Source organism: Macrosteles quadrilineatus, unplaced genomic scaffold (assembly GCF_028750875.1).
Source record: "Macrosteles quadrilineatus isolate MER2022 unplaced genomic scaffold, UCM_ALF_1.0 Scaffold_4__1_contigs__length_99947679, whole genome shotgun sequence".
NCBI lineage: Eukaryota > Metazoa > Arthropoda > Insecta > Hemiptera > Cicadellidae > Macrosteles > Macrosteles quadrilineatus.
Genome location: NW_026542597.1, coordinates 85,699,737 through 85,727,594, shown reverse-complemented (window position 1 = coordinate 85,727,594; position 27,858 = coordinate 85,699,737). Strand labels below are relative to the sequence as shown.

Below are 27,858 nucleotides of genomic sequence, written 5' to 3'. Positions count from 1 at the left end.
TTCAATGTCCTTCAAATTTAAGGGTGGCTGGTTCGACCATTCTGGACCGATTCTGATTCTTTGGGCCATCAATTAATTTTGCTATCCAACGATCGGTCGACGTTAGTCGTCACTAACCAAAGTTTGGACCGTTCCCTTAAAAAAAAATCATAAGATGAAAAACAAAGAGTAGTAGATTTTTAAACTCAGAAGCCGGTTACAAAGTAAATTAAGACCACCTAAACCGTCACGCAGAAATCACATATTTCAGGATTACAGGAAAATGGCACCGACATAAAGTTTGGATTGCCTAATAGGGGCAGGATCAGGTCCCTGGCGAGCTGGAGTTATGATGGAATGTCCTGAAATCTTCATCATTCCCGTCCCACGGCTGATGTATATAGCAGTCAGCAAATGAAGTGTGAAATGCAAGGGATAACGAAGTTAAATGTGCTTAAATGTCCTTCTAAACAATCAAGTCATAGTTCACAAGCAAGGTACAATAAGTGACACCGGTTTTTTCCTACTATACATATGTTCACTAATTACATTGTTTTAAACAATGTGGTGACTGGCTGTTCTCCATTAAACAAAGACCTCTGGAAAAAATTGAAACTGCGTACAAAGTCAATCTACGCATTTAGGATTACCAAAGGCTTATTCCTGTTTTGGTATTAGAGCCTCCCCCATAGGCTTTTGAACTTTGAAAGAAAAATATCGAATGCCTCCATTGACAATAAAATTAATTCCTACCACTTTTCTATGTACTTTTCGGTTTAAATTTTTTAATTTTAATATTCTAATTTTAGTTTCACTCTTAAAACAATGCCTTAATTGAAAAAAGGGAATCATATACAGGGAGCGTAAAAATTATCTGACGGTTTTCTTTGCCACCCTGTCGACGAAGTGAGTGGCGGAGGGTGGTGGGAATAGGAGCATTAAAGCCAACGTGTGGGCATTTTTAGTAGCCATGGAGCTGTGGACAGCTGAGCACTAAGCATTTGTAGTGGAAGTGTTTTTTAAAGTGACAATTCCTGTGCAACTCTTCAGTAGACGTTTCAACGTGGGTCAAAGAAGTAAAGTCCCAACTTGAAATACTATTTTGCTGTGGGTGGGGCTGACCTTGGACGGCCTGTTGACTCTTATCAATGCTGAACTAGTAGCTCTGAAGTTATCCACCAACAGCAAAATGGTGTTTCGAGTTGGGACTATCTCCCTTGGACCCACATTAAAACAACTACGGAACAGCTACACAGGAATTGCCACTTTATAAAAAACACTTCCACTATAAATGCATGATGCTAAGCTGTCCACAGCTCCATGGCTACTAAAAATGTCTACTCGTAGGCTTTGTATCAACCCAACTTCTACCATCCTCCGCCACTCACTCACTCGACAGGGTAGCAAAGAAAACCGTCAGATCATTTTTCCGCTCCCTGTACAAAAATATATTTCAGTAGTGGAGTTGTTTTCTTAAATAATTTTAAATAAACTATCCTCTTCAGATTTCTTGTTTCATAACGAAGCATATAGAAACTTTTAGTTGAATTGTACAGTACCCCTCAAAATTTATCAATCAAACAAACAAACTATACTGCTTAGGAAAGTAGGCCACTGGATAGCTTAATGGTAATAGTGCTCCCCTAGTAATCAAAAAGTCACTCGTGTGATCCTGAGAAAAGTATCATTGACTAGACACAATCTGGTGAGATGGTCCTGAACTTCATCTATTTTCTTGGCTTCAAACTTTCATATCACATGGGAAGTATATTCTGTGTACAGTCAATGAAAGTATGTAGCTTTTTGATGGTTCAACACTGGAACCAGCTGTCTGATTGACATAAATGGTCCTAGCCAGGGAAACAGCTGATCTTATTCAGTAAAAAAGCTACTGGCATCTCACTCTATTCTACACTCATGGTTTCAAAAACCCACCTAAGTGGCATCCCCATCTCAATTGATAATAATCATTCTGATGTTAGGTTTGTCTCGTTACTAGTTAAAAATGTTTATTATTATTTGTATGGACTTAATTATTTACCTACTAGCTGTAACCCGCGGGCTTTGCCCCGTTTAACTTCTTAATTTTCAAGATTATCTCGTTCGCATGGCTCAATCCCGTCCTGGTTGAAGTTTGTTCGCTACGCTCACTCACCTTTAGGTTGGAGCTCGTTCGCTACGCTCACTCACCTTTAGGTTGGAGCTCGTTCGCTGCGCTCACTTGCCTTCAGGTTAGCTCGTTCGCTACGCTAACTCGCCTCCAGGTTGAAGTTCGTTCGCTACGCTCACTCACCTTTTGGTTGCAAATGAGCTGTTGTCATAAATGTAAAAGAAATAATAGTGCTGCACCCTGTTGGTAATCCTTGTAACTTTAATGCTATTGAACATCATAGAACAGAACCAACTTGTTTAATTGAAACAGCTGTTAAGATTCAATAATTCCATTTCTCATAAGGTTAACATGGGAAACTCCAGAGCCACTGGGGCGGAGCCAGAAAGGATTTTTGAAATAAGAATATGCCTATATGTTAATCGGGAATGTGAGCTATCATCATGCCAAATTTCAGCCCAATCCGACCAGTATTTTTCGAGTTTACTTTTCCCATACACACATACACACATACAGCAACCACCTCTTTTTTATAATAGTATAGATTTAACCCTAAATGAACCTCCAACATTTCCATCCTACATTACAGCTAGATAATTTTGAACATCACGTCCCTATAAGACCTGATACATCCCATTAAATCACCACCAAAAATCTCTGCATCCTTCAAAGGCAAACCCAATAAATCTTACTAATTTGATTACTTTCGCCTGATAAAGCTCCTTCCACTTAGCGGTCGCCGCGCGTGTCGTCTGCAGTTTACGAGGGAACTGGACAACCGTAAACAAGTATACCCGCCAAAAGGACACCCAGCCCGCGAAAACTGCCCTGATTTGGCTGGGGACACTGACCTCGGCTTTGGTTACATTGACCTACACTCCTCAGGACTTATTAGCATAGAGTAGGTGTATGTAGGATGCAGTGTGGTGTATTCCAAGTTTCTACCTGTTTGCAGCTTGGTTGTCTTGACTTAATGCGTTGGTGGATTGGTGTGAGTAAAACACGTTCTTTTAATCATTTATATTTGATTCCTCTGGGGAACAGCAATATTGTAAATGCAAATCACTATCTGAAATCAGTATCAGACTGTTAATGTATGCCCTTTGAGGGGAGGGCTCTCCCTATTGGATTCATTACATCGTCTTCATACTATGAGTGAATCAGGACTTTGATGTCTTGGAAAACAGTATTCATCTCTGAGAACATATTTATTTCGATAACCTACGTTAAAATAGTAGTTTAAACAAAACCCTATTTTAAAACTTAAATACATAATTCGATTATTGTGTGAAATTTATATATTCTAATTCTGTGTTAATTGAGTTTGAGGTATTTCTTAAAAACAAAATTTTTAAGCAATACATTAATGCCATCTACATAATATTTTCTAACTTTTTACTAGTTATATTAATGAAGTGTTGTCCTGCAAGTCAGAGCTTAATAATACTGATGAATGAGAGGTTATTGGCATGAAATAAAGCTGAGACCCGGTGGATGAAATATAAACCAAATTACACTATTTCCAGCCCAGTAAAAATCACAAAAACCCACGTCTGGATAGGTAAAATTGTGCTCAGATATAGATTTGCCATTTACAAATCAATTTATAAACCAATTAAAATTCAACAGTGGCGTCACCTTTTTTGTGTCTGAATCAACATAAAAAATAACTACATGTACTACATTTGATTTTAAATCAATTTATTACAGTTTCCACTATTTAAATACTTTGACTGGTTGATGCTTTAGTCACTTATCCAAAGTCGTAGGATGAAGTAAGACAACAATGCTTGGTCGAAGTTGGTCTCTGTGATATTTAGTTTCTACTCCTTGTTCACATCAATTCATCATTCTTCTAATCAATTCTGACTTAAGACTCAATGAGTATAGACTGCTTGTACAGAGTTTGCATATCAGGATGACGAGAAAGCAACAAGAAGGCACGGGCTGCTTTGTTGATTGGCATCTGGTATCTTGAAACAGAAACAGGTTTATTAATAATTATTTTTTCTGTACGAAGAAGACATAGCATCCTTGTCAGTTGTTAAAAGAAAACTGATACAAAAGTTTAAAGAGTAGGATAAGTTCTTAATTCCAAAATATAATTTCATTTTATGTATTCTCTGGGCAAAGGAGTTTGAAAATGGCATACAACTGAAAAAGGTAACAGCATGTGATTCTATTGAAATTGATCAAAAATCATTGAATCAGTCACAATCGAAATTTTGGGGCTGGTACAGTGACTAGTTTGAAGTTTTACATATGTCTACTAGTTTATTATAATCCATCATAATTCACTCTTGTTTGCCTTATCAAGCTTATTTACATTATTTCTATGTAGTCAATTTATTTCAAGGACAATATAAAATCTAATATATAAAATTCTCGTGTCACAGTGTTTGTCTGCAAACTCCTCCGGAACGACTTCACCGATCGTTATGAAATTTGGTGTGTAAATTCTGTAGGTATGCGAATTGGACGTAAACTATTTTCCGTTTCGAAATTCTTAAAAGGGCTCCGCCCCAGTGGCTCTGGAGTTTCCCATGTTAACCTTATGAGAAATGGAATTAATGAATCTTAACAGCTGTTTCAATTAAACAAGTTGGTTCTGTTCTATGATGTTCAATAGCATTAAAGTTACAAGGATTACCAACAGGGTGCAGCACTATTATTTCTTTTACATTTATGACAACAGCTAATTTGCAACCAAAAGGTGAGTGAGCGTAGCGAACGAACTTCAACCTGGAGGCGAGTTAGCGTAGCGAACGAGCTAACCTGAAGGCAAGTGAGCGCAGCGAACGAGCTCCAACCTAAAGGTGAGTGAGCGTAGCGAACGAGCTCCAACCCAAAGGTGAGTGAGCGTAGCGAACGAACTTCAACCAGGACGTGATTGAGCGATGCGAACGAGATCATCTTGAAAATTAAACGTAACGGTACTTTCTTTCCATCGGTCTGTCTTAGGGGAAACCTATAACTTAGGCGATACGAAGTTCGCCGGGTCAGCTAGTTTATTCTATATAAAACATTTCTTAACTGTAACTATTATCGCACCTTTTACCTTAAACTACGTAAGATATTACTGTTTAAAGTTATCAATACAACCTAAAATATCACCCAATATTTTGCCAGAAAATTGTGGATGAACAGAAAATATACTTCAATTTTACGTTATAGAGGCGTTAAGTGTATTCTTTTAAGAATATGGTGTGTTATTATCCTCTGGAATCTGCGGAAATACATAAAATCTCAAAGGCTACTTGGTGTACTATTATCTTTAGGCCTACATAAAGCACAGTTTATTCAGCAACAAATATATTCCATCCTTCTAGCATAGTTTAAATATTAGGATGATCAAAACCTGCATCAACACATTTTTTTGTCACTCAACCTTCTCCTCTGGTTCAAACTATTTATTACTTTAGCCCCAATGACAAGATTGTTGTTGGACACAGAATTGGCCTAATTCAAAATTTATCCAGAAATCATAATTTTTGAAGACGAGGACTTTTTCCATCGGCCTCCCCTCATACAATTTGAACGATTCGCCCCAAGTGACTTGATCGTTAAGTTCCAGAGAGCTAAAGCCATACTTTGGCAGTTTTATGACTTTGTCCTCTTCAGCCATGTTCACCCTACAGTCCATCCCTTACCTTGTGGCGGAGGCCTGATGACACTCCAGGAAGTACTCCAAATCCTGGAGCACTTTGCCGGAAGGAGCTTCACTGACTGGAGCGAAGAACAGATCAAGGTTTTCCAGCAAATCCTCTCTTGGTGCCGAGTGGGCGTGGGAACTGGAGTGGCTAAAACGAAATGGATGGAGTGTGTAGAAAATAATTCGACAACAATTAAATATATGTTCAGCTTACATCTTCAAAAACCTGGATACCTGAAGGGGTGGGTTTTAAACTTAAAATCTGGCCCACCTCATGCATTTTTTCTACAATTGGGTGAGAAATTAAGTGACATACAGTTCTTGAATTCGTGACCAGAGAAATTTCCGTGTCCTTGATTTTTTAAGAGAAAGGAAATCCATATTACATAAGGTGAGTCTTGTGGTACTCTTAATTACTTAAACTACCATAAACCTCAAGATTCCGCATATTATTGAACTATTTAAGTTTTCCTGAAGTAGGCTTGTGAATTTCACTGAAAATATTGTATTCAAATGAAAAGAATAAAGACTATCTTTTATTAACAATTGGGTAACGGAACAAAAATTTTATGAGGTACATCAAAGATGTTTTCTGTGATCAAAGGTCATAAAAATTATCTTACATACATTCTTTATGAATTAGCTAAAAATGTGTCCATCTTAATATATAGGGGCCATTTTATCCAATATGTGAAACAATTATTGTTATTTATTTATTCAATGATTTGTACAGCTATTTTGGTCAAATAGAATGTCTTTTAGTTACTATTGCTATTTTTCTCATAGTCCAATTGTTAGCACTATATCAAGCGCCTGAAAACAGGAGATGACTTGTTAGCAGACACAGCAGTAGTGAAATTGCGTCACTGTTCTGAAGGGACTTGTACTTCAGAAATATTAAGTTGTATTATTGAGGTGCAGTTTTGGCCTATCCCTTTTATCCTAGGACGACTTTAAAACATTTCAATACTTAATGTAAAAAATTATTATTCACAAAATATATTCTAAACTGATACGTAGCCGAAGATTTATTTGTTATGGACAAACATGCATCTTTATATAAAAAATAAATAAGAATATTTCCTTTCTTGTCCATTTATTTCTTAGCGGGTATATTGTTGTTTATCAGAGGCCAACGACAAACTTAATGATTTCTGCTGCATTTAATAACAAAGTGAAAATAGAACCAGTGTCTGTTTGTTTGTTCCAGGTTCAAAATTAAAGTGTAAAAAAATAAAAGATCACATCAAAGTCTAAATTGTGATCTAGTTATTAATGTATACTTGGCCACACAGTTGATTGTATCAAACCTAAGTGGAAACAATATATTACTGCTATGCTAAATTCTGTACTATGCTACTGCTGTTGAGATTTGTTTCGATAACGAAAGCTTATTTTGTGATTTCTACAGTAAATTAAAAGAGCTTGGCGACATAGCTCCTTCCTGCGTTACCAACCCGTTGCAAAACAATATAGATATATTTAATGTCTCGTACTAACACAGAGTAAGTTGGGAATACATAATTTAAGTGTCAGTAGAGACTGTTATTTTTTATTATTCGTGACGTCTTACTTCAAGAGTTCATACCATTAACTTGTAAGTTAGTATGGTGGTGTTATCGAATGTATATTTCGTAATATTCTACTATTAGAGACCTATACCATGTTACATCTTCTGCAGAAGTAGACGGGAGAGGTGGGTTAAGCCGAAGCTGGATTGCAGACAAGAACCTTTTAACTGATGTGAGGCTAGAGTCTGTTCTACTGGTAGCACTGGAGGATAAGTGGAGTGTGTCCGTTCGATGGCAGAGCTCTGAACAGGCTGGGGAAAAGATCATACACTCTAGATTAGGGGAAAAACCTCGTAGAAAACTATACCCTGTATGATAGGGCATGTCTCCTGACTCTCCGTATACCCAGGACTGACTCGGGCCATAAAGCATTGGACAGTGCCCAGGGAAAGGAAACAGGTTTCATCATACAGGCTGTACTGATGAGTAAGTATAATATTTTGGGTAGGATGAACAGAAACCAACTACTTTCAATGAAAGGTTCAGCCCTAAATACATTAATGTTGACTTTTTCGTCTCAACAATCTTATACACTTGAAGAATGTTTAATTTCCAACAACAAACAGAAAGGAAGTTGGTTAGCACCTGAAAAACCACGGTTTTGGACTTGATTGTGACATTAATAGGCACAATATCTAGAATTTCCAATAAAAAAACTGGATTCGAACCACGATCCAAAAACATCAAAGCATTTGAGGTTCTCTCTCAGTTAAAATGCCTTTTTTGTTGGTAGAACAGAAACAAGGAAACATTTAATTTTCTTTCATGTACGAGAAGATGCTATTGACAATATTTAAAGGCCCTTACAAATATGGCTACACTCAAAACACACAGAAGTATTTCAAGTATGTAGCAAAAATGTTACTCTTTTTATTGATAATCTAAATCAGACTAATACATATTTATGGTTACGGTATTGGGAGCACAGTTTTTATAGACAAGGATGTGTTCGTCCAAATTTATGAAAAGGTCAAACTGTAATGAGCCTTTCTTACTTGAGGAGAACTTGAAGGACTGTACTTGAGGTGGCTCAGACAGTCTCCCTGTGAGCACAGCGATCAAGAGAGAAATGCTGGGAAGAAAAGGAGGCACCTGGACCATGTCGTCGTATGTCTTCTGGTACAATGGTTCACGGCAGTCGTAGTATCTTCTGCTCAAATCTTCGAACCTCCTGAAAACAGGCAGGTGACTATACAGAAAATGTCTAGATGAAAGATTCAAAACTGCAAAGATTATCAGGTACAAAGTAGGTATTTTTGTAACAATGGCGTGAATTTGAACTTTGATGCATTCAAAATGAAAACAGCCAATACAAATCGTAATCTCAGGTTTGGACCTTTGCTATAGAATGAAAATGAAAAACGCGTTGGTTTCAATTAAATTTAATTAGAATAATGTTTTCCATCATCTGAAGTCTTTTATTGAACAACATTTGCTACCATCACAACCCCCCCCCCCCCCCCAACCTGAAACCCTCTGCTTCAACCTAAAGCCTGTTAGAGGTTCAAAGAGAGCCTTACACTTCAAGACTTCCTCTCATCAACTTTATTATTTCATGAATTTGGCCATTTCATGAATTTGGCTTTTTTGACAATTTGTGCCATTGTATTGGCCTTTCCACCTGTTAGTAGTGAGCTCCATTTACTACTCCAAGAAAACTCTGTTCAAACACATTTCTTATTTGCAAATATCCAGAATTCCTCACTTACGTCCCCTTCTTCTACGTTTGCTTTCAGTTCGGGATGAAGTATACGATTTTGCAGTAATCAAAGGCTATATTCCTAGATGTCTAGACATAGTAAGGACTTGATGGTTACCTGTAGTTGGACGCGTGGTGTTTCCTGACATATCCCCATGTCTTTTGCAGCCTGTAGATCGCAGGACAGTGCAGACCAATCAGAACAGCTTCTGCAGACATCTGACTCTGTCGGCTGTGACAGTTGTAAGCTATGCTCATGAACTTGCCAATCACACGAGCTCTCCTCTGTAAATAAGACGTTGAAAATCGACAACAAATTAATCAAATCACTGTATAAGTGCCATCTTCAAGCGAGAACCGTTTCAGAAACAAAGCATCTTTGTCCATCAACGTCAAATGACTACTACTATGCGAGGAAGGAAAGTCACTCTGAAGATGGTTCTCAACATCGAAACATTGATGGACAGTAACTTTTCATAGATAGTTAGGAAAGGGATAAACTGAAAAGTGCTGCAGCAAAATTTAGGGTGAGCTGACTGGAAATCAACAGTGGCAGAATCATCATGGTATTCTAACATCAAGGTATTCTATTGGTTTTCTATTGCCCATTGGCCTTTGACACGGTCGTCCATCCACGAATCTATAGTATATGCTCGTGGAAGCATATAATTGAAGATTAAAACCAAATACTGATTATTCGTATAATACCTTTACATCTTAAAACACATCTTTATACATCTTTTACATCTTTATACTATGGCGAAATTCTTAGAATTTAAGTGATTGTGGTTTTTAATCATTGGAGTCTTCTGGCATTGTTTTATCATCAGTTATTTTAAATGCCATATAGTTTGTTCTTAAATGTATGCAATATAACGTCCCCATATTTTCCAGTTTCCAGTTCAGTGGTTCAATGTATTTTAATCATACCAACCTTTCTAAAACAAATGTATCCCATCATTTTGACAAGCAATATCTCATCCTTAACTAAGAATGTTATTGTTGTTTGCCTAACAATGCCCAGGGAAATGATCTTTTTCAAGAGATTCAGCCATTCAAGGCATGAAAAAAAGCCGTAGAGGTAAGGCTAATGTTACCTGGACATCTTGTTCTTGAAGAATGCAGTTTGCAACCACACAAGAAATCTTTTGAGAGAAAAAAATAAGAGTACGTAAACTTGGAGTTCTACAACTTCCTTTGTCTTTCTGAGCTCTTGCTAGATCCAGAGCGGAAATCTATGCAAATCAAAGGACAAGTTTATGCGAAATATTAAGATATTCATGTTATATAAATATTTACAAATTCTTGGTACGTCATTAATGACAGTATATAAATAGTTATCTGTAAGTTCGTAATATGTTCCATGTTTAAACCTCTGATAAAATGTATATCCAAAGACATTCGAAAACAGAAACATTGTGTCAATACTAGACGTTGCTTCGTTGCCACAACTTTCAAAATAAATATTTACTTTTAAAAACACTATCTCAGAACCGGAGGAGAAAATCTACTAATATGTTATAAAGAAATTCATCGGGACGGCAATATGGCTACGACACTATTGGTAGCTATCTTCTTCTTCTTCGTGATGTTCCAATTCAGAGAGCTGAAACCCTACTGGACTGAGGCTGTTTTAGGACTTAGTCCTCTTTAGCCAGAAGAGATCTTTGAACAAAATCTAGCTATTATGTTGAAGGGGGTTTCGTGTGGACAGAGAGGCACCCCCTTTTTATGATACAGTAGAAATAAATTTGAATAAGGATGCTAAGGAGAACAACTTTGAAACAAACCAATATTGTATATGCACAGTTCAATAGGTTTGTGAACCGAGACCTATTAAATGTTTTGGCATTAATAGTAATGTTGAATAAGCATAAAAGAAAGGCTCAATTGGTTCAATAGACCTTTAGAAACAGCTGTTTGTGCGCCATGATCAGCTGGTTGGCTAGTGTTGATGAGGTGAATCTTGTAACTGGTAGCAGCCATCCTTCATCTGTGGAGAGAAAAATACAAACCAGTTCTTCACATACCTTAACGGTTGTTAAACCTGAAGGATAAGTTCTTGAAGGCGTTTTAGTGTGTCTTTAGAACAAAAATAACAAATTGGTATTGAGACTATAGTTTTCGTTATTAAAATCGCGATACAGCTGACAATTTTAAATACATTTTGAATATATACCGATTATAACATGTTATGGCAATTTTATTCGTTTGATTGAAGTTTTAATCGGAGTCAATAGTTGAGAAGAAAGATTAATGATGATTTTACCAGAAACCAAGACTAAGATATTATATTTAAAATTGATTAAAATCAACACTTAAGAAGTATATGTCCGTAATTTACAGTTGTGTTGACAAAATAACCACACTAAATACAATTATACAAACCGTGTAACATTTACAATTCACCTTCATTCTTCATAAAACTAGTCAGACCGAGAGTCATCTTTGAATCACCACAAGCACCATTAAACTCATGATTTTGACACGCGTACTTTTTCCATCTGCAAGAGATAGAGTATAATTTCACATATAATTGCAATGGATATTGTTACCTATTTTAATGATGATCATTTATAGATACCACTTAATAAGTAATTAATTTTAAATATTGGTGCTTGATTTTAATTTAATAATGCCTTTGCACTGTACACAAAATCAAGCTTGTGATTTTTTAAGCACTTGAACCATACAATTACATACTATAAATAGTATTATACTGTAGGGATAGAGTATGGTTGCAGAATAGTAGTACCGAAGAGAGGTACTAGTAGCGCCAGTATCGTCACGTCGATAAGGCAGATTGTCAACAATGGATTGTGTGGTTACTTAATTCTCTACTAGGAGCGCTAGCTTTGAAGTGACAACCCACCCTTAGTGGTTTGTCAATATTTTCATACTTACAATTAAATACACGTTATCTACAATGATCTGTGGAAGACATATTAAAGAGACTGCTCCCCGCTAGTGTGTTTTGATATTCGCTAAGGGTTTCTTGTCTTTCTCAAACTCAAAACTAAGTCAGATAAAACAAAGATAAAAACAGTATTTACAAACCTTTGCTTGTGTTTTTGGTTTATACCCTGAGGGTAAATCATATATGGTAAAATATACCTATAAAACAAGATACATATTTAGTCAAAATGAGTGCACTAAAGCTTGACTGAAAAATTCACAAAAAACTAGCTTTAAATTCTGCAATAGCATTATTGCTGCTATGTCTTTCTAAAACAAGAATAATGTGTTTTTGTTTTCATTAACTATTTTAAGTTGGCTGATTTAAGGGATTCAATTTTACGAAGAGATTCAAGTAGCCTAATTCAACTTTTATATAAAACTTCTAGCATAGATCAAACTATTCTCTTCCCTATGCTTCAACCAAATTATCTTTTACCTGATCGAATTGTTTTCCTTGGTCTTTTGAAGATAAAGTGAATCATTCGATTTCTTTTTGCTTTTTAATCGAAAAGTATCTGAAAATAAAAAAAAACAAATCACTACACAACAAAACAAAACGTACACGACAGCATAAGGCAGTGAGTGGTAATACAGATCTTAATGATATGCGATTGTTGTTTTGTTAGTTAGAAATGTCATAAATTATTATTTTTTTGTATTTCGTCATTTCATGTCATGTTAAACTGGTGTATTTTGATCATACCCTCAAAATCCATATTATATGACGTAGGCCTGTGTATTTTGAATTTTTTTTTAGCATGCATACTTACTCGTAATTGTACAATTTCAGCTTCTATTTTATCAGGCAATTTATCTATATATGCTTTTAAACACTGAAAAATAGTACAACAACACCTGAACATATAGGATTCCCACACTATCGAAAGGTTAAAGTTAAATATAATACTTAAAAGAAGAATGTAATCCTTGAGTACATTCCCAAGCTTGGAGTTGGAGTACATTATCCAACCTTAAGATTTATTATAGTTTAATTTTATTTAGTGGAGCTTTGTTTCAAATAAGATCAATAATCAATATAAGATCAATAATCAATATAAGATCAATAAGATCAAATGTTGACAAGCAGTTTTCAAAGTAATAAAAATGTCAAAACAGCCATTTTCAACTTACGTGGATCTGTTTGTTTTCTCATAGCCCTCAAGTAATGTTGCTGCTTCTTGTATTGGTCACTCCCCCACTGTAGAAGATGTTGAGGATAACGCGTCCAGAAATTCAGCTCATCTCTGAAAGAATTAACATTATAAGCTGATTTTTGAAAAATATAATTGTCAATATTGTTGTATATTAAATACATCTATATGATGCTCGCTTTTAAATGAGAATGTATGTTGCTGTTTCAATAATAAAAACAAAAATTTTGGAAGCGTTTTGGTGGTTTGAAACTGGACCCTAACGATATGGAATAAACTTTAAACAGTAACGGAATTTAATTAACCATCTCCGAAATTGAGTGGGAAAATGTGCAGGATTTGCACTCATATTAATACTTGCTTGAGTATGAATCTAGCTTCTACTTTTAAAAGATACAACTTACTGGTGAGATTGGACATCTTCCGATTCTTGAAGCTTTTGCAGCCAAGAAGCAGGGACAGCCAGGGACTCTAGCGACACCCTCCTCAGCAGACATCCTTTAGGTATTGGAGGTTGAAACTCTTCAGCATCCTCTCGAAGATTAACTAGAGATGCGTTCTTCTTTGTCTACAAAAATAACGTCTGACAGAATGACTTTAACGGTTTTCATATTTTGCAGTGGAATCAAATACAACACCCTAAAGTGGTCCTTTATATTCTTGCAATCATCAGTTAGGGGCAGAACAGTAGAAAACCTTGTTTTAGGGACTGCAATAGGTAAATGACAGATCAATATCCGTCATTGATTTGTCATTTCAAAAAATGTATGCCAGACTTTCAATCACACGAAATCTTCTGGACCTTATTACATGCAGTTTTTAGGAAAATAATCGACTTAATTATGATTGCTATAGGTATTTCCCCTCTTTATCCCTTAGACGTTCAAAGTGATTTGAAATAAATATTGCTTTATTTATTTTAGACAGCTGGTCAAATTGACCTAGTGAGAATTTTGAAATTATTTAACACAATTGGATTTTTAAAAAACTAGTGGTGACATAGTTCAAATTTCTCTTCTATAGTGGTTTGACACCCAGAATTTTTCATCTGCGTTATTTCCACTTTGTAAAGCAAGATTAAGCTATTATTACAACGAAACTAAATTAAATGTAAATGTTTCAGCATAACATAACAGATTTACCTGTATCGAGTAGCAAAGTTCTCTAGACACTCCTAGTCCTACACCCTCTAGCAAGTAGGGACAGGGACTGAGGGCGTACCTTCTTCGGACCCTGGGGCGAAGTCCAGGAGCTCTCTTCCTCCACTCCCAGATCTCCACCGCCTCCGCTGACATCACCTCGTGCTGGGTCGACAAGATCAGAGGTTCCTGGAGTACATAGAGTAAGCTGTATTTTCAATTTCTTGTACATAGGCCTAGATGATGAAATTAATCGCATCATACCCTAGTTTATAATATGTGTAAGGTTTCTATGCTTACCGAACAAACCTCTTAAAATAAAAGTTTTATTTTTGCAATACGTTGAAAATGTAGTTTAAGGGGGAAATACTAACACTGAACCATACATTTAAAAAAGTTAATAAGTGCAATACAAACAAGTTTTTTTAAATAATGAAAAATGATGTTTTATAAACTTACATGATAACTATTCTCATGACTAATTTGAAATAAATTGATTAAAGTGTTATCTAATGATAGATATATGTAATTTCAATTACTCCAAAACAAAATAAACCATACGCTAACAAATGATACAAAAATATTGAGAAGCCTATAGAAATATGTCAAGTAAATGATCTGAACTAGATCCAATTTGTAATTTTACGTGGCCTTAAGGAATAGATCAGCACAAATATCCAAAGAAATAAATTGTGATTACATTTTGATCTTTACACAATGCACGAACAATTAAAATTCATCTAGAGTAATTTTAATTCCACGTTTACTTAAAAACACTCTCAATAAAAGACCATCGGTAATATTCAGTAAACATTTATACATTTATTTTTACTATCGATGCTGTGATGACAGATAAGACGTAATGAGATAAGTTAAGCTCTCGTTGAAAATTGTTTGCACGCAACCCTTATTACAAAACTACAACTATAACAGTAAAGAACAGTTTTAAATCGATTTTATTTATAAATAATGAAAACCCAACTTACTTTTGTTTGATACTTTACCCCATTCATAGGCGCAGGTTTCCTAAAAACAAACGAATTTAAGGCTTCCCACCGACCAGTGTCAAAAATAAAACTTTTATTTCTAACATGAGGGCTAGATCCCTTCTTTATGTAATGAAATCATCCTTAATCAACCTAATGGACCAGAGGTGAATCAACCTTAAAGTGAATGAGGAAAAGAAATAAATTATAGGCCTAAATCAACCTTTGAATATTTCAAGCAAAATCTCAAAAATCGAGGTGATTGGATTGTATATTGGTCCCAGAGGAACATTATCAAACATTTTTGTTAACTTTTGGATTCATAAATAAAAAATAAAATAAATAAATAAATTCTTTTCTCTCTAATTCAGCTACGTTATAGTCAATATCATGTCAATTTAGGATATGATGTTACTGTTGCTACTAACTTAGGAAGAACATTTGTATACAGTGTTCGTTTTTAAAACTGGATACAACTGGCTGCAACAGGTAAATATTTTCTTCATTTAAACACTTTGTGTTCAAAATAGTATGATTCTATAAGTAATCTTCAACGTTTTGAACATGGTGTCATAAAAATACAAAATATTTTATTTTTATCTTTAGTGCTTAACGGTGATAACTTAAAGACATATTTAACCCAAAAAACACTTCTATTAAATGTATCTTGTAGTTGCTTGGCAGTATTATCATTTAGTAAAATCTTTGAGTCGTCAAACTCATTACCTTGTACTCTTCAAACCAAAAATTGTAAATCCGCTGATGCCTTTGTCCTTGAAATTTGGACCCAGATACAAATTGGGATCCATCCAGGAACTCTAGAAAAGTCTGAGTTAGAGACATTTTATGGAAACTAGAAAATAAACTTGTTTTGTCAAAGAAAATTACTAGGTACAGCATAATACGTCAAAAGAGAGGTTGGAGCATAATTGAATAAAAAACATAAAATAAACACAACATATCAAGAACATGAGTGTTTGTTTCAAAATAAAATGAATCGGCTATTTGCTGTTTTTGGAATCTATAAATATGATGTACCTGGTTTCTGTGAAGTTATTGACTTGTACTAGACGGATTAAGAAAAGGGATTGATTGTAAATAAAGTTTGACAAGCTCTTAAAAATTTGATTAGTTTTCGATAAGTTGATAGCATGATAGACATGATAGCACCTTTGCCACTATGCCAGACATTGCTAGTTTTAGACAGCTTGCCTCCATTATATCACCATTGCTGTCACGCTGCCTTGTCTATGAAGGAAAGATGATACAACAATTTCAAACTCGTCTTATAAATGCACGGACCCGAAGGTTAAGGGATAGGTTAACAATGTTAAGTAACATTTAATTTTCGGAAAACGCAAAACTCATTTAAAAACAACTAACACTGTCTGGCTTATGTCAGAATGTAAAATCAGTTGTGCCATCTGGCCATGTAAATATTCCGCAACATTTCCTGGAGGCTTTATGAATGGAAATGTACTTTCTACACAGATGAATGGAAACGCACCCAGCTGTCCGTGATCGTCGCTCTTTCATCAACGATTCTATGAAATATCTATAAATAGCTCTACCAAGAAATAACAATGCTATACAAGGTATCAAAGCATCCCACAAGCTATGATTCGTCTTGTCATTCATTAAATTTAAATCCCTCATTAATTTATCTAAAATTTTACAATAAGATGAGAAGTAAAATTGCATTCTGAAATATATTGTCCGTATTGACTGAACATGCCTAATTTGCCTCACGATTTCAAGAATAGTACGTTAACTGAAAAAGATCATCAACAGTGTATCAGCAACTCAAGAGAAGTTCACCTCGTCTTTTCTTCCACTCCCGCATATACCATTCCCTTTCCCTCTTCATTTCTTTTACCCATTCCCCATCCAAATCCTTCTCACCTCCACCTATTAATCTACTCATCCACTACTTGTAAAAAGTCACCCAACCGTAGTATACCTTTACTTCCCCTCCACCTCATAATCCATTTCCTCCTCCAACCCAGACTTCTCACCTATTTCGTCTATAACTCTTCTTCCACTTCATCCAATTACTCTACTTCATATCTACCGGGGATACAAATTCTCCGCCTCTTCACCCAACCTAACAACTTCTAATTACCTCTCCACAGGCGTAATGATTCCACAGGGTCGGAGTCCCAGTCTTGTTGACGGAGAGAGAGCTCCTGGCGATATACAGGGAGGGACTACTGCTGGTGCTGCTCCCTATGGAAGTCTCGGAGACGGAGTTTCCACTCTCGTAGGGGGAGAGGAACTTTACCCTCTCACACCACAGAGACCACAGCATCTGAAGAATTGTTGGATGAGATTAAAACGTCTCTTGGGATTATAGGTAATTCTGTGAGTAATTATAGCAGTGAAATGCCTTTTTGGACACATTCCAATGTGTAAGGCTTTTACAACAGAAATATGTTTACTGAAATTTAAAACTAAAGTTTTTTATTATATTTACTCCACAAGCTAAACGTACATAATGCTACGAAAAATCATTTCTCTTATTTAAAATTGGTTAGTTATGCCCCAAACTTTTGATTGATTGATATTTTAGTAAATGTAGTAGCTTATTTTAATTTTTTTTAACAGTTTTACGACCTTTGTAAATGTGTATGGTAAAAATTGAGGTCTATAAAGTTTGAGCTACAATCTGAAAAAAATAACGAGAACCTTTTATAGTAAACAATGGTTAATAGTTAAATTGAAAGTTAAACGTAATTAATCAGCAAGGAATTGACTTATTTTCTTCCGCTCCTTCCTAACCCATCCTTCTTATCTCATTCCAAATCTTCTTCCCTTCACACATCGCACCCTTCCCTCAAAAACCCCCTCCTCTTCTTCATCTCTACCCATTCATCCCAAACTCATCCCCTCTTTTTGCTCCCCTTCATCTTACCTGACCTTCACAAATTTAAAGTACCATCTCAAATTAAAACTCTCCACACATACCTTACGCTCCTGCCATCCACCTATCTCGAAGAAGACCACCTTCCCGTTGCAGAAGCGGGCCTTCAACGTTTGTCTGCGCCGTCGTCTGTACACAGATAGGTTGACGCTCTCCACCGGATAGGCTGACACCAGCTCGAAACTCTCGATGTCCAAGTCCTGACCTCTAGGAGACCTCCAGTCATGATCCATCTCTGCCACAGGCTCCACGTAGTAGGACGCGACGATGAGCTTGGTGGGAGTCAGTCCTTTAAAAAGTAATAACAGTTCTCAACCGGTCCATTGGGATTGCACCACTAGGGCCAGATAGACACCGGCAAAATGCCACTGCTAAATCTACTCCTTAAACGCACCCTCATTGCATCAATGCGGCATTTATTTTGTCAGAGATTTTTCTGTGAAACTATCCCAGCAGTGTGCAAACAATGTTAGGTTAAGTTAGGTTAGGTTCGGTTACACTCCTTATTCCGCCCGATTACCCGGCTACCTGGGGTAGCGTTGGCGCAATCCCGGTGCGTGTCAGGCTGACCCTTTAAACCCTCACATAACTGGCGCAATTCCGGTCTACACTTCTCAACTCCGCTAAACCAATCCTACTCCCTATTTCTATGAATTATGTTCTTTGGAAATGTTTTATTTGTGCTATGCTCAGTATTCGTACACTATTTGAGCATTTTATTTTTTACGATGAGCTTATTTTTGACAATTTAAAGTATACAGTGAATGTGCTCACCCTTGTCCAATTGAATAATTTATAAATAAAAATTTTTTTTAAACAAAACGTTTTTAAACGCCCTAAAAAGTAGAAAATAATTTACAAATAATTTATAAATATGTTGAGAGAGTATAAATACTTGTACGATTTAAAACGAAAAACGTTGGGTGCATGCAATAGATAGTTTACCTTCACCTACTGAACTAATGTATTATTATCAATTAATTGCATGCACCCAACGTTTTTCGTTTTAAATCGTACAAGTATTTATACTCTCTCAACATATTTATAAATTATTTGTAAATTATTTTCTACTTTTTAGGGCGTTTAAAAACGTTTTGTTTAAAAAAGTTTTTTATTTATAAATTATTTTCTATTTTTTAGTTTTTTAATGCGTGAGGATGTTAAATCTATTTCAAGCATCTATATCAGATTAAGACAAAGGCATGTGGGAAATTTAAGGTTTATTTGAGTTTCTTTTCATATAATTATGTATTAGATTGAATGTATGGCCTACCTACTAACTATAAATATATCAATCTATTTAATTTATTGTTTACTTTATAGAACATTAAATAAATAACAATTTACATTTTAACAAACATCTTTATATCTGCAATCAGATTGTTTATCTATATTTCCTCTGCTCTTTGAACTGTCAAATTTAAGTATTTACAGCTGACTCAAATTAATTGATATATTTATTTACATTCTTTCAAAATGTAAACATGAAAAATTTGAAAAGCCCATGGGGCGTATCCCAAGGGAAATATGAAAATTAAATGATATAATATTGCATTGTCATGCATTTGTGAGCTATGTTTCAAATTTCAAGTCTCTAGCTTACCGGGAACATCGTTTAAAATTGATATCAAAATTTGTAGGAAAGCGAGCTAATAAAAACAAGCCCATGGGGCGTAGCCCGAAATGAAATATGAAAATTAAATGATATAATATTGCAATGTCATCCATTTGTGAGCTATGTTTCAAATTTCAAGTCTCTAGCTCATCGGGAAGTATCAAAATTTGCAAGAAATCGATTTAATAAAAACAAGCCCATGGGGCGTAGCCCAAGGGAAATATGAAAATTAAATTGTATAATATTGCATTGTCTTCCATTTGTGAGATATGTTTCAAGTTTCAAGTCCCAAGCTCATCGGGAAGTTAGTATAAAATCGGTTGCAAAATTTGTAGCGGACAAGAAAGCGACCTAATAAAAACGTTTTAAAAAACGACGGAACCCTGTCCTATCACTTCTTTGCCCATAGTTGAGATATTGAAGGATCAAAGAGAAGGGAGTACCTTAAAGAAACTTAAGTCAACATTTGAGTGTGCTGATGGGATTGTAGTGTGGTGCATAGTGGTGCATTCTGTATGATTATAGTCTGTATGATGGCGACTGTCTCCTGACCCGCAGACGGGTTCAGGGAACTGGTTCCACCATGCAAACTATATTATTGTTTAAGACTGAAGTAGGTACATCGGATAATCACTAAATCGTTACTTTTTAAAGACGTGTCTAAGGGCAATGTGTACGGGTAAATAAAAATGTTAAAGAGCATTCGTCTCCTCAAGAGCAGGACCAATACATGTATTGTTTATCTTATAGGATAAATTGCAGAGAAATAGCACAATTGAGGTGTGTAGCTAGCCTAGTGGTTAGCGTCTCGGACTTCGGTACGGGAGGGACGGGTTCAATTCCCGGCACATCCATAACAATTTAATATGGGTTTGGACAGCTTTCCCTTTGAATAGTTTGACCTCACGTTAACGTCTAGTAAAAAATGCTTAGAAAAACATTTGCCTCAATTGTGGCCCTTATGGTGTTTGATGGTTTTATGGAGGACCTTATAGAACGAAGATATAGATTTATAATGATAGAAACACTATTGAACGGGAGCCCCTTTCTACCTAGAAAACCTTTCTTCCATAGGTTTATTAACCTGTCCAAAAGGTTTGATAACATTTGTTCGGAAATTTCTTTATGCTTTTAACACACTCACTCACACGTGATAAGACACGTTACATACAGAGGAGTGTGCCGGCTGGGACTGAACCTGAGTTATATACATTTATTATATCTTTGACTACTAGTCAATGATTATATCTAAATTTTACCATGTTAGGGTTATGATCTATAAGTACTAACCTATCTGCACTTGACGAATGCCTCTTCCTTCTCGATCAGTTTCTGCAAAAGGTCCTTCCACCAACACTATGTCCTCCAGGTCACTGTACTCAGAAAATAACAACTTCTGAATTCTATTTGAACCCATGTATAAAGTTTTAAATTAATTTTGGTTGTTCTAAGTATATTTGGGTTGAACGAATATAATTTTAGGATAGTCTTAGTTGCTAATGTAATATTGGAAAACATAAACAATTTATTTATTTTAGACACTATGGATGTACACAAAACATTGTGCGTTTATGATTATCATATGTTTGTACAGAGTAAGAAAACAATCTATGTATTAATATTGTTGATGAATGCTTTGATTATAATGATAATCACTTTGATTATGGTGATAATATTTTGATTATAATGATTATCAATATTGTGTTATATTATGACAGGTGGAATGTGCTAGGAAAGGTTTATTTTTTCAAGTTAAAACATGCCCAATTGATTTATTTAAACAATACTTATAGCAGCACCAATTGGTTGGTTAGAAATTTAAAAAATAATGGGTTAATGGGAATTTTTATGCAAAGGTATGCAAGGTGACGGACATCAATCAGTTTTCTACAAGTGTATAATACTCAATGCTAGTATACAACCATCAGTTGTACGAAGGAAATAAAATTCTTAGACCCCTTCAACAAATTAAAATAGTCTTATGGAGTTTTGTTGAGGAAGATTTTACAGCCATACAGTCGTCCTTTCCTGTGTCAAATATTTTTTATGGATCTTAAACTTAAGGCGGGTTTCCAAAATCTTGGCAACAGACACACTCCCGTTACTCGCAGCAAACCTATTCCAAATAACTGCGATTTCCCGTAATCGTTGGATAATCTCTATTACCAGGTCAAGGAGCAAAAATGCACTCTAGCCAGTCTTATGGAGCAATATCGTCTGAACCGTGTCATCTTACCGCATTCTACGCTTCCTTATTACTTTTCCAGACTCGACAGACTTGCAAATGATAAACGCTAAAGTATGTTTCTAAAGGATTGCTATGCCAAACGCAAAACAGTCAAATACGTCGATATGCATATACAATTTCCAAGGGTTCCGTATGCCCGAGGTATAATCTAGACAAAACAAACTTATAAATAAGAAACCACCTTCTGTCATAATACTATATGACACATATTATTTTGTTGATTTTTAAGTTTTTTTTAGATCAGCAGAAGAAGGTTTTAACAACCCTATGCATAGCAGGGCGTAATATTTTATGTTTATCTCTAGCTATACATCGTATTTGTTTCATACTGGGCAAAATTAACCTTTAAGAATTCTCAGCCTACTAAAATCAAAACATAAAGTTTCTTTTGATATGTGTTTCATGTCTGGCAATAATTTAACTCGTTCAAGTTTTTTTTAAGTGTTAAAGATAGTCTTAAGGTAAGTTTTGTGACGCGCTTTTTCGTCTTCTGTCACAATACTAGATAAACGTTTACCAATTTTGTGCTCAATATTGTCATAATAATTACTTTTCCTACAGTTACCTAAAAAAGTGGGCGTCACACAGATTATAGTATAGAAAGCCTTACTTTGGTGCACAGTTTTTACTTTGGCACACACTTTTTACTCTGGTGCGCACCAGTATTTCAACAAAACATTACAAAACAGCGTGCTTTTATTATGCACTTACTCCGCGTACGCTTGAAAATAAGTTTGTTTCCTATTTCGTTCAATGTTTGGATTTAACCTAACTTAAAAACGTGTTGTACACTGTTTGAAAGACTAATTATGTATACGCTTTATAGTAAATGTAGGAAACATATAATGTGTAACACGAGTGCAAACTGCCTTCGCTGCACTCGAGCAACTTTACACATTCACCTGCGGCTCGTGCGTAAACATTTCTCGCGTTTGCAGCAAAGTGCCACTTCACTTATATACTAGTTACACAAATAACTATTGAAATTGCTACATTACTTATTACGAGATCAGCGCTCTCAAGTGATGAAAAACGTAAACCACAATAAAGAAACCTTAAATTGGTTGTCCTCAGCTGATCAACAAGGAAGATAAATGATAAATGGTCAAAGACTACTAAATTCAATCCCGAACTGAGACTAATCTAACGCTTCTATCAAAACTTCATCAGCAGGTCACTGGTCGGAAACTGTCTCAAATTAGCAAACAATGGCAGTTCTATTGCGGGAGATCAGGAAAAGGAAGCGAAGCAACAATAGCTAGTGTCATCTGACATCTTTCTCTGTGTTTCATCTGTCTTTCTCATGTCTCTGTGATGCAACTGCTTGCTTCAATGAGCTGGAGACGTGTCAGAAAACATGTATTTTTGTTCGCACACCACAACGCATCGTTCGCCACTGCTAAGTAAATATTGGCTGTAAAGCATATATAAGTATAACCACTTGAGATATTTGGAAACAATAAGGTTATGTGTCCTTTGACGGCTTGAAACTTGTCCCAGCTGATCATTGGGCTTTTTATACATGTTTGTAACTGAAGTTACAGCTGATCTCTGCAGTAACAAAACTGTCATCTAACTCTTTCAAACTGTATGTTTCAGGAATCTCCTGTCCAGAATACTCTCACCAATAGAACAACCGACAACATAGGCTCCTCTAAAAGACCGAGGTGTTGGTGTGTTGCAACGTCACACCATTAAGTAGTCATGGTAATAAAAGTAATGCCAAACGCGCAAACAAAAATTGCACCGAAGATTTATGAATAAGTGCAACAGCTGTTTCAGTTGGCCGGTACTGCAACCAACGTTGCTACCTTTGTTTTGTCTAGATGTGGCCATGCCAATTACAATCATTACAACCCAATAGAATTGACGGACACCAAACCGATATAAATATAAGCTTCATTCTTCGAATGAGAAGCCAACTTGCACTAAAGTCAGATATTTCACTTTGTTCATTCCACTAAGATCCTTCGACCTCTCGTCTTTCCAATACCATACTCTTGCATGAGGTCATCTTCAGTATGATACATTCTAACAGAAATAGTTATAACATATCAGGTAATGGACTTATTTGAAGGTTATTTGCATACATGTCAGCTGATTAGGTATTTTTAATCAGCTGATCTGTGTAGATGTACGCATCCTTCATCCTTGGCATCCAGTCAACAACCTCAGCCCATTGTGTTGTTGTGCAACTCTTAGCCTTGTAAGATGCTAACGGCGCTTTTGTACACATATTCTTGGCCTACTCCGTTCCCCTTTTGTTGCCTATTTCCTCGTGTGGAACCAAAGCCCACGTTTAAGGGATACTTAACAACATTCTATGGATATTTTATGTTGGTATTTCTTTCGTTAAACCCCTCATATATTGTATTTTATTCTGTGTCCAATTATTTAATTGTTTAGTTGATGGTGGTTTCCCTGAAACGAGATTTTGTTTGAAAAATATTGTTTTTACATTTTTTTACACTGGATCTATACTGTATTATTTAAGTGACCATATTATTTTAGTAAAGTTTTGTTGTCACGATATCAGGACTTTATTATTATGTCTTATCATGAAATACGATCAAATGGCCAAGTGTCGCAAAGTATAAGCAAGAATTTTACAAGTCTGTTGCTAAGCAATTTGAAACACAAGGTCAGAAGAAAATTGTCTAAATTTTGAGCACGGTGTTAAAGTAGAATGGAAAAAAGTAAGCAAACATAATAATACGAATGTGTTGGTCCTCGACAGTGGAGAGGCATTCTGTGACGGTGAAGAAAGAAGATGCGACGGTGAAGAAGGAGGCTGCGACGGTGAAGAAAGAAGATGCGAAGGTGAAGAAGGAGGCTGCGACGGTGAAGAAAGAAGATGCGACGGTGAAGAAAGAAGATGCGATGGTGAAGAAGGAGGCTGCAACGACGGTGGAGTAAGATGCTGTGACGGTGAAGAAAGAAGATGCGACGGTGAAGAAGGAGGCTGCGACGGTAAAGAAAGGAGATGCGACGGTGAAGAAGGAGGCTGCAACGACGGTGGAGAAGGATGCTGCGACGGTGAAGAAAGAAGATGCGACGGTGAAGAAAGAAGATGCGACGGTGAAGAAGGAGGCTGCGACAACGGTGGAGAAAGAGGCTGTGACGGTGAAGAAGGAATATGCGACGGTGAAGAAGGAGGCTGCGACGGTGAAGAAAGAAGATGCGACGGTGAAGAAGGAGGCTGCGACGGTGAAGGAAGAAGATTCGACGGTGAAGAAAGAAGATGCGACGGTGAAGAAGGAGGCTGCAACGACGGTCGAGAAGGATGCTGCGACGGTGAAGAAAGAAGATGCGACGGTGAAGAAGGAGGCTGCGACAACGGTAGAGAAAGAGGCTGTGACTGTGAAGGAGGCTGGTGAAGAAGTTGGCTGCGACGACGGTGGATAAGTAAGATGCGACTATGATGGAGAAGGTAGATGCGATGAAATAAATATTTTCGAATGTAATTTAGTTTTTTTAGTTAATTTTAGGCGAATGTATAGAAGTAGATAAGTAACTGTGTTTGTCATTTTTATATGATGAGCTTTATTTACAAAAGCTAATGTCTAATATATTTTAAGAAAATATCTGAAATATATTATTCCAAAAATCACTAAGTTTCTAAGCCATATACACACACAGTAATCAACCTGTTTTCAATTGAACCATTACTCAGGCTTAAATGATCCATTATGTCAATCTATACTCTGGCCTATAGCCTAACCTTTCCATGTGAGCAAATCTCTCAGAAATGAAGAGTGTTTGCTTGGCCTGTATTATTAGTAAAATTGTATTTTACTTTACTGAATGAAAATGAATAGCTATGGTTATGTTCATGAAATCTTCGATATGACCTCAAATTGCAACTATAAAACAAGCTGCTTTATTTAATTACTAGTCCATTTGAATTTATACACTGGTTAAATTTAATTTAGACATAGTGAACAGGTTAACTCATGTCGGTGTCTCATCAAAGTTTCATCAAAATGTCATTAAAATTAGGTACTCTCCAAGAAAACTAGTATATTAACCAGATATTTAAGAAAAGATGGCTTCAAACAAGTCTTACTAAAATCATCCTTAAATACCAGCAAAAAATAATCACGTGAAAACCCTACCATTTCTAAACAATGCAATCTTTGTGAGAGTATAAACCTGGTGTAATCCAGATTAGATGGAGAAACTGCAGTATTTGTTGTACATGGGAGAGTGTAGGAGATGAGGCACAATTATGTCCTCAGATCTCACGAGGTGTTGAAAGTACAGAACAACTGGTAGCAAGAGCAACTGTTACACATATTAGTGTTGTCATTGCAGAGTTGACAGTGTGAGAACACTCAGGACGTGACCGATTGTTTTGCTACGCAGGGTTTCTTGTGTCATCTTCAGGGTCTCCAGAATCTATGCAAATTGCCAATGTGTCATTTGTCCTTGTTGGCTACTAGAAGAATACGTATTGGTATCATACTATAATAATATTATCCCTACTATAAAGAACCTCCAACATGTGACTGCTTGATTTGCCACTCAGGACTTCTTGTGTCGTCTTCAAGGTTCTGCAGATTCTACGAAAATTGCCAATGTGTCATTTGTTCTTCTAGGCTACTAGAAGAACATGCCTTGGTTACGTATTATGAAAGACACCTCTATTATAAAGAATATCCAGTGTGTGGTTGATTGTTTTGCTACACAGACCTTTTTTACGTCTTCAGTATTCCAGGATTGACAGTTTTTTCAGACTATTTTTTATTCAAATTCTGAAAAAGTTTCCTACCTGTGAATTGTAATACGTGTAAAATAATATTCATTAATGCACTGGTAGTACTTACCTATGGTCAAATGGGGAAGTGGTTTCAGTGTTGGAGCACAGGACTTCTGTCACCAAGGGGTTTAAATCAAGAAAATCACAAACGATTTTAACTAAGCGATATTGCTGCAATCTGTAGTCCTATCTTGAATCAATGTAAGAAACATGTATGGGCTAAGACCTAGGTAGTAGAAAAACGTAGTAAAATAATAGTTCGTCGTTTCGAGCATGAGATACAACAAAACTAATCTGCGCACCTTTTCCAGTTACATCTGAGTCATTTCGTATTTCTCTCACTTACGCATCTATTAACTGATGGTGTCATGAGCAGATTATTCAAAAACACTGTAACGATCTTGGTGAAAGTAATCTCTCACTTCATAGCAGAACGACTTTGCACCTTTGCCCTTCAGTCTGTACCCCCCACACTTAGGCTTTGAGACTTGGAAAGCCTGCGGTGTTTAAACAAATGTTAAAGTCATACTCTGAATTTTTTGAATAAAGTACAATCAACAGTAAAAAAGTTATTTTTAAGAAAGAGAATGTCATTATATAGTTGGTTACAAAACACTCAAACGTGTACCATGCTATCACATATTCAAACTATGATTTGAAATTTACAAACAGGTCTGTAAGATAAAATCATTATAGCTTTAATTTGTGAAACGGTCTACCGTGAGTTAGACTTAAGTTCAAGTTGTAGTTAGTTTCAGGACAAAATACACCAGTTAACTGAGCTGTTTACTGCCATGTATTTAAAACTTTTGTCTAAACCCTTCTACCTTTAGACATAGCTAGACATCCCATCCCCAATGTTAAAATTGTCACCAGTTTTTTAATCATAAGGGACGTAGTTGAAGTGAACCACTAAAATATTTTTCTGGTGTAAACTACTATTCTTCTTAATTAATTCACATTGTTAGGACGACTTTTTGTAAGCTATAGCTTTAACTAGTAACACAACGCGTTAGCATCTATTATGCTCCCTTGAACATCTCAGTAATAAAAAAGAAAACGAAATCAATT

At 35.9% G+C, this 27,858-nt stretch overlaps 3 protein-coding genes across 3 annotated transcripts; 1 reads left to right on the top strand and 2 right to left on the bottom strand.

Annotated features, from left to right (window-relative positions):
* Positions 1-3,807: 3,807 nt before the first annotated feature.
* Positions 3,808-14,121, bottom strand: LOC128993103 (uncharacterized). The gene is made up of 12 exons (XM_054416860.1): positions 14,110-14,121; positions 13,525-13,688; positions 13,101-13,213; positions 12,406-12,484; positions 11,421-11,515; positions 10,916-11,004; positions 10,109-10,246; positions 9,130-9,296; positions 8,308-8,483; positions 7,404-7,563; positions 5,740-5,889; positions 3,808-4,062 (listed from the first exon to the last, which is right to left on the bottom strand). Exons 1-12 carry the CDS (start codon positions 14,119-14,121, stop codon positions 3,960-3,962), a joined length of 1,446 nt encoding a protein of 481 aa, XP_054272835.1. The 3' UTR covers positions 3,808-3,959.
* A 1,846-nt stretch (positions 14,122-15,967) lies between these two features.
* Positions 15,968-21,267, bottom strand: LOC128993102 (uncharacterized). The gene is made up of 4 exons (XM_054416859.1): positions 21,071-21,267; positions 18,210-18,454; positions 17,368-17,553; positions 15,968-16,063 (listed from the first exon to the last, which is right to left on the bottom strand). Exons 1-4 carry the CDS (start codon positions 21,195-21,197, stop codon positions 15,968-15,970), a joined length of 654 nt encoding a protein of 217 aa, XP_054272834.1. The 5' UTR covers positions 21,198-21,267.
* A 3,479-nt stretch (positions 21,268-24,746) lies between these two features.
* Positions 24,747-25,433, top strand: LOC128993101 (uncharacterized). Its single transcript, XM_054416858.1, has 2 exons — positions 24,747-24,911; positions 24,963-25,433. The coding sequence occupies exons 1-2, from the start codon at positions 24,747-24,749 to the stop codon at positions 25,431-25,433; spliced, it is 636 nt and encodes a 211-aa protein (XP_054272833.1).
* The last annotated feature ends 2,425 nt before the right edge of the window (positions 25,434-27,858 follow it).

Bases quoted from the DNA above. Each gene is read 5' to 3' on its own strand.
- LOC128993101 (XM_054416858.1), top strand. From the start codon at position 24,747: ATGTGTTGGTCCTCGACAGTGGAGAGGCATTCTGTGACGGTGAAGAAA. The intron at 24,912-24,962 runs GTGAAGAAGGAG...GTGACGGTGAAG, and splicing joins TGAAGAAAGAAGATGCGATG to AAAGAAGATGCGACGGTGAA.
- LOC128993103 (XM_054416860.1), bottom strand. The intron at 13,214-13,524 runs GTAAGTTGTATC...TAATTCTTTCAG, and splicing joins GAAGATGTCCAATCTCACCA to AGATGAGCTGAATTTCTGGA. The intron at 11,516-12,405 runs GTAAAAGATAAT...TATCTCTTGCAG, and splicing joins AAGGAAAACAATTCGATCAG to ATGGAAAAAGTACGCGTGTC.
- LOC128993102 (XM_054416859.1), bottom strand. From the start codon at position 21,197: ATGGGTTCAAATAGAATTCAGAAGTTGTTATTTTCTGAGTACAGTGAC. The intron at 18,455-21,070 runs GTTAGTACTTAT...TACTTTTTAAAG, and splicing joins CATTCGTCAAGTGCAGATAG to GACTGACTCCCACCAAGCTC. The intron at 17,554-18,209 runs GTATGTGTGGAG...ACAATTCTTCAG, and splicing joins GTGGATGGCAGGAGCGTAAG to ATGCTGTGGTCTCTGTGGTG.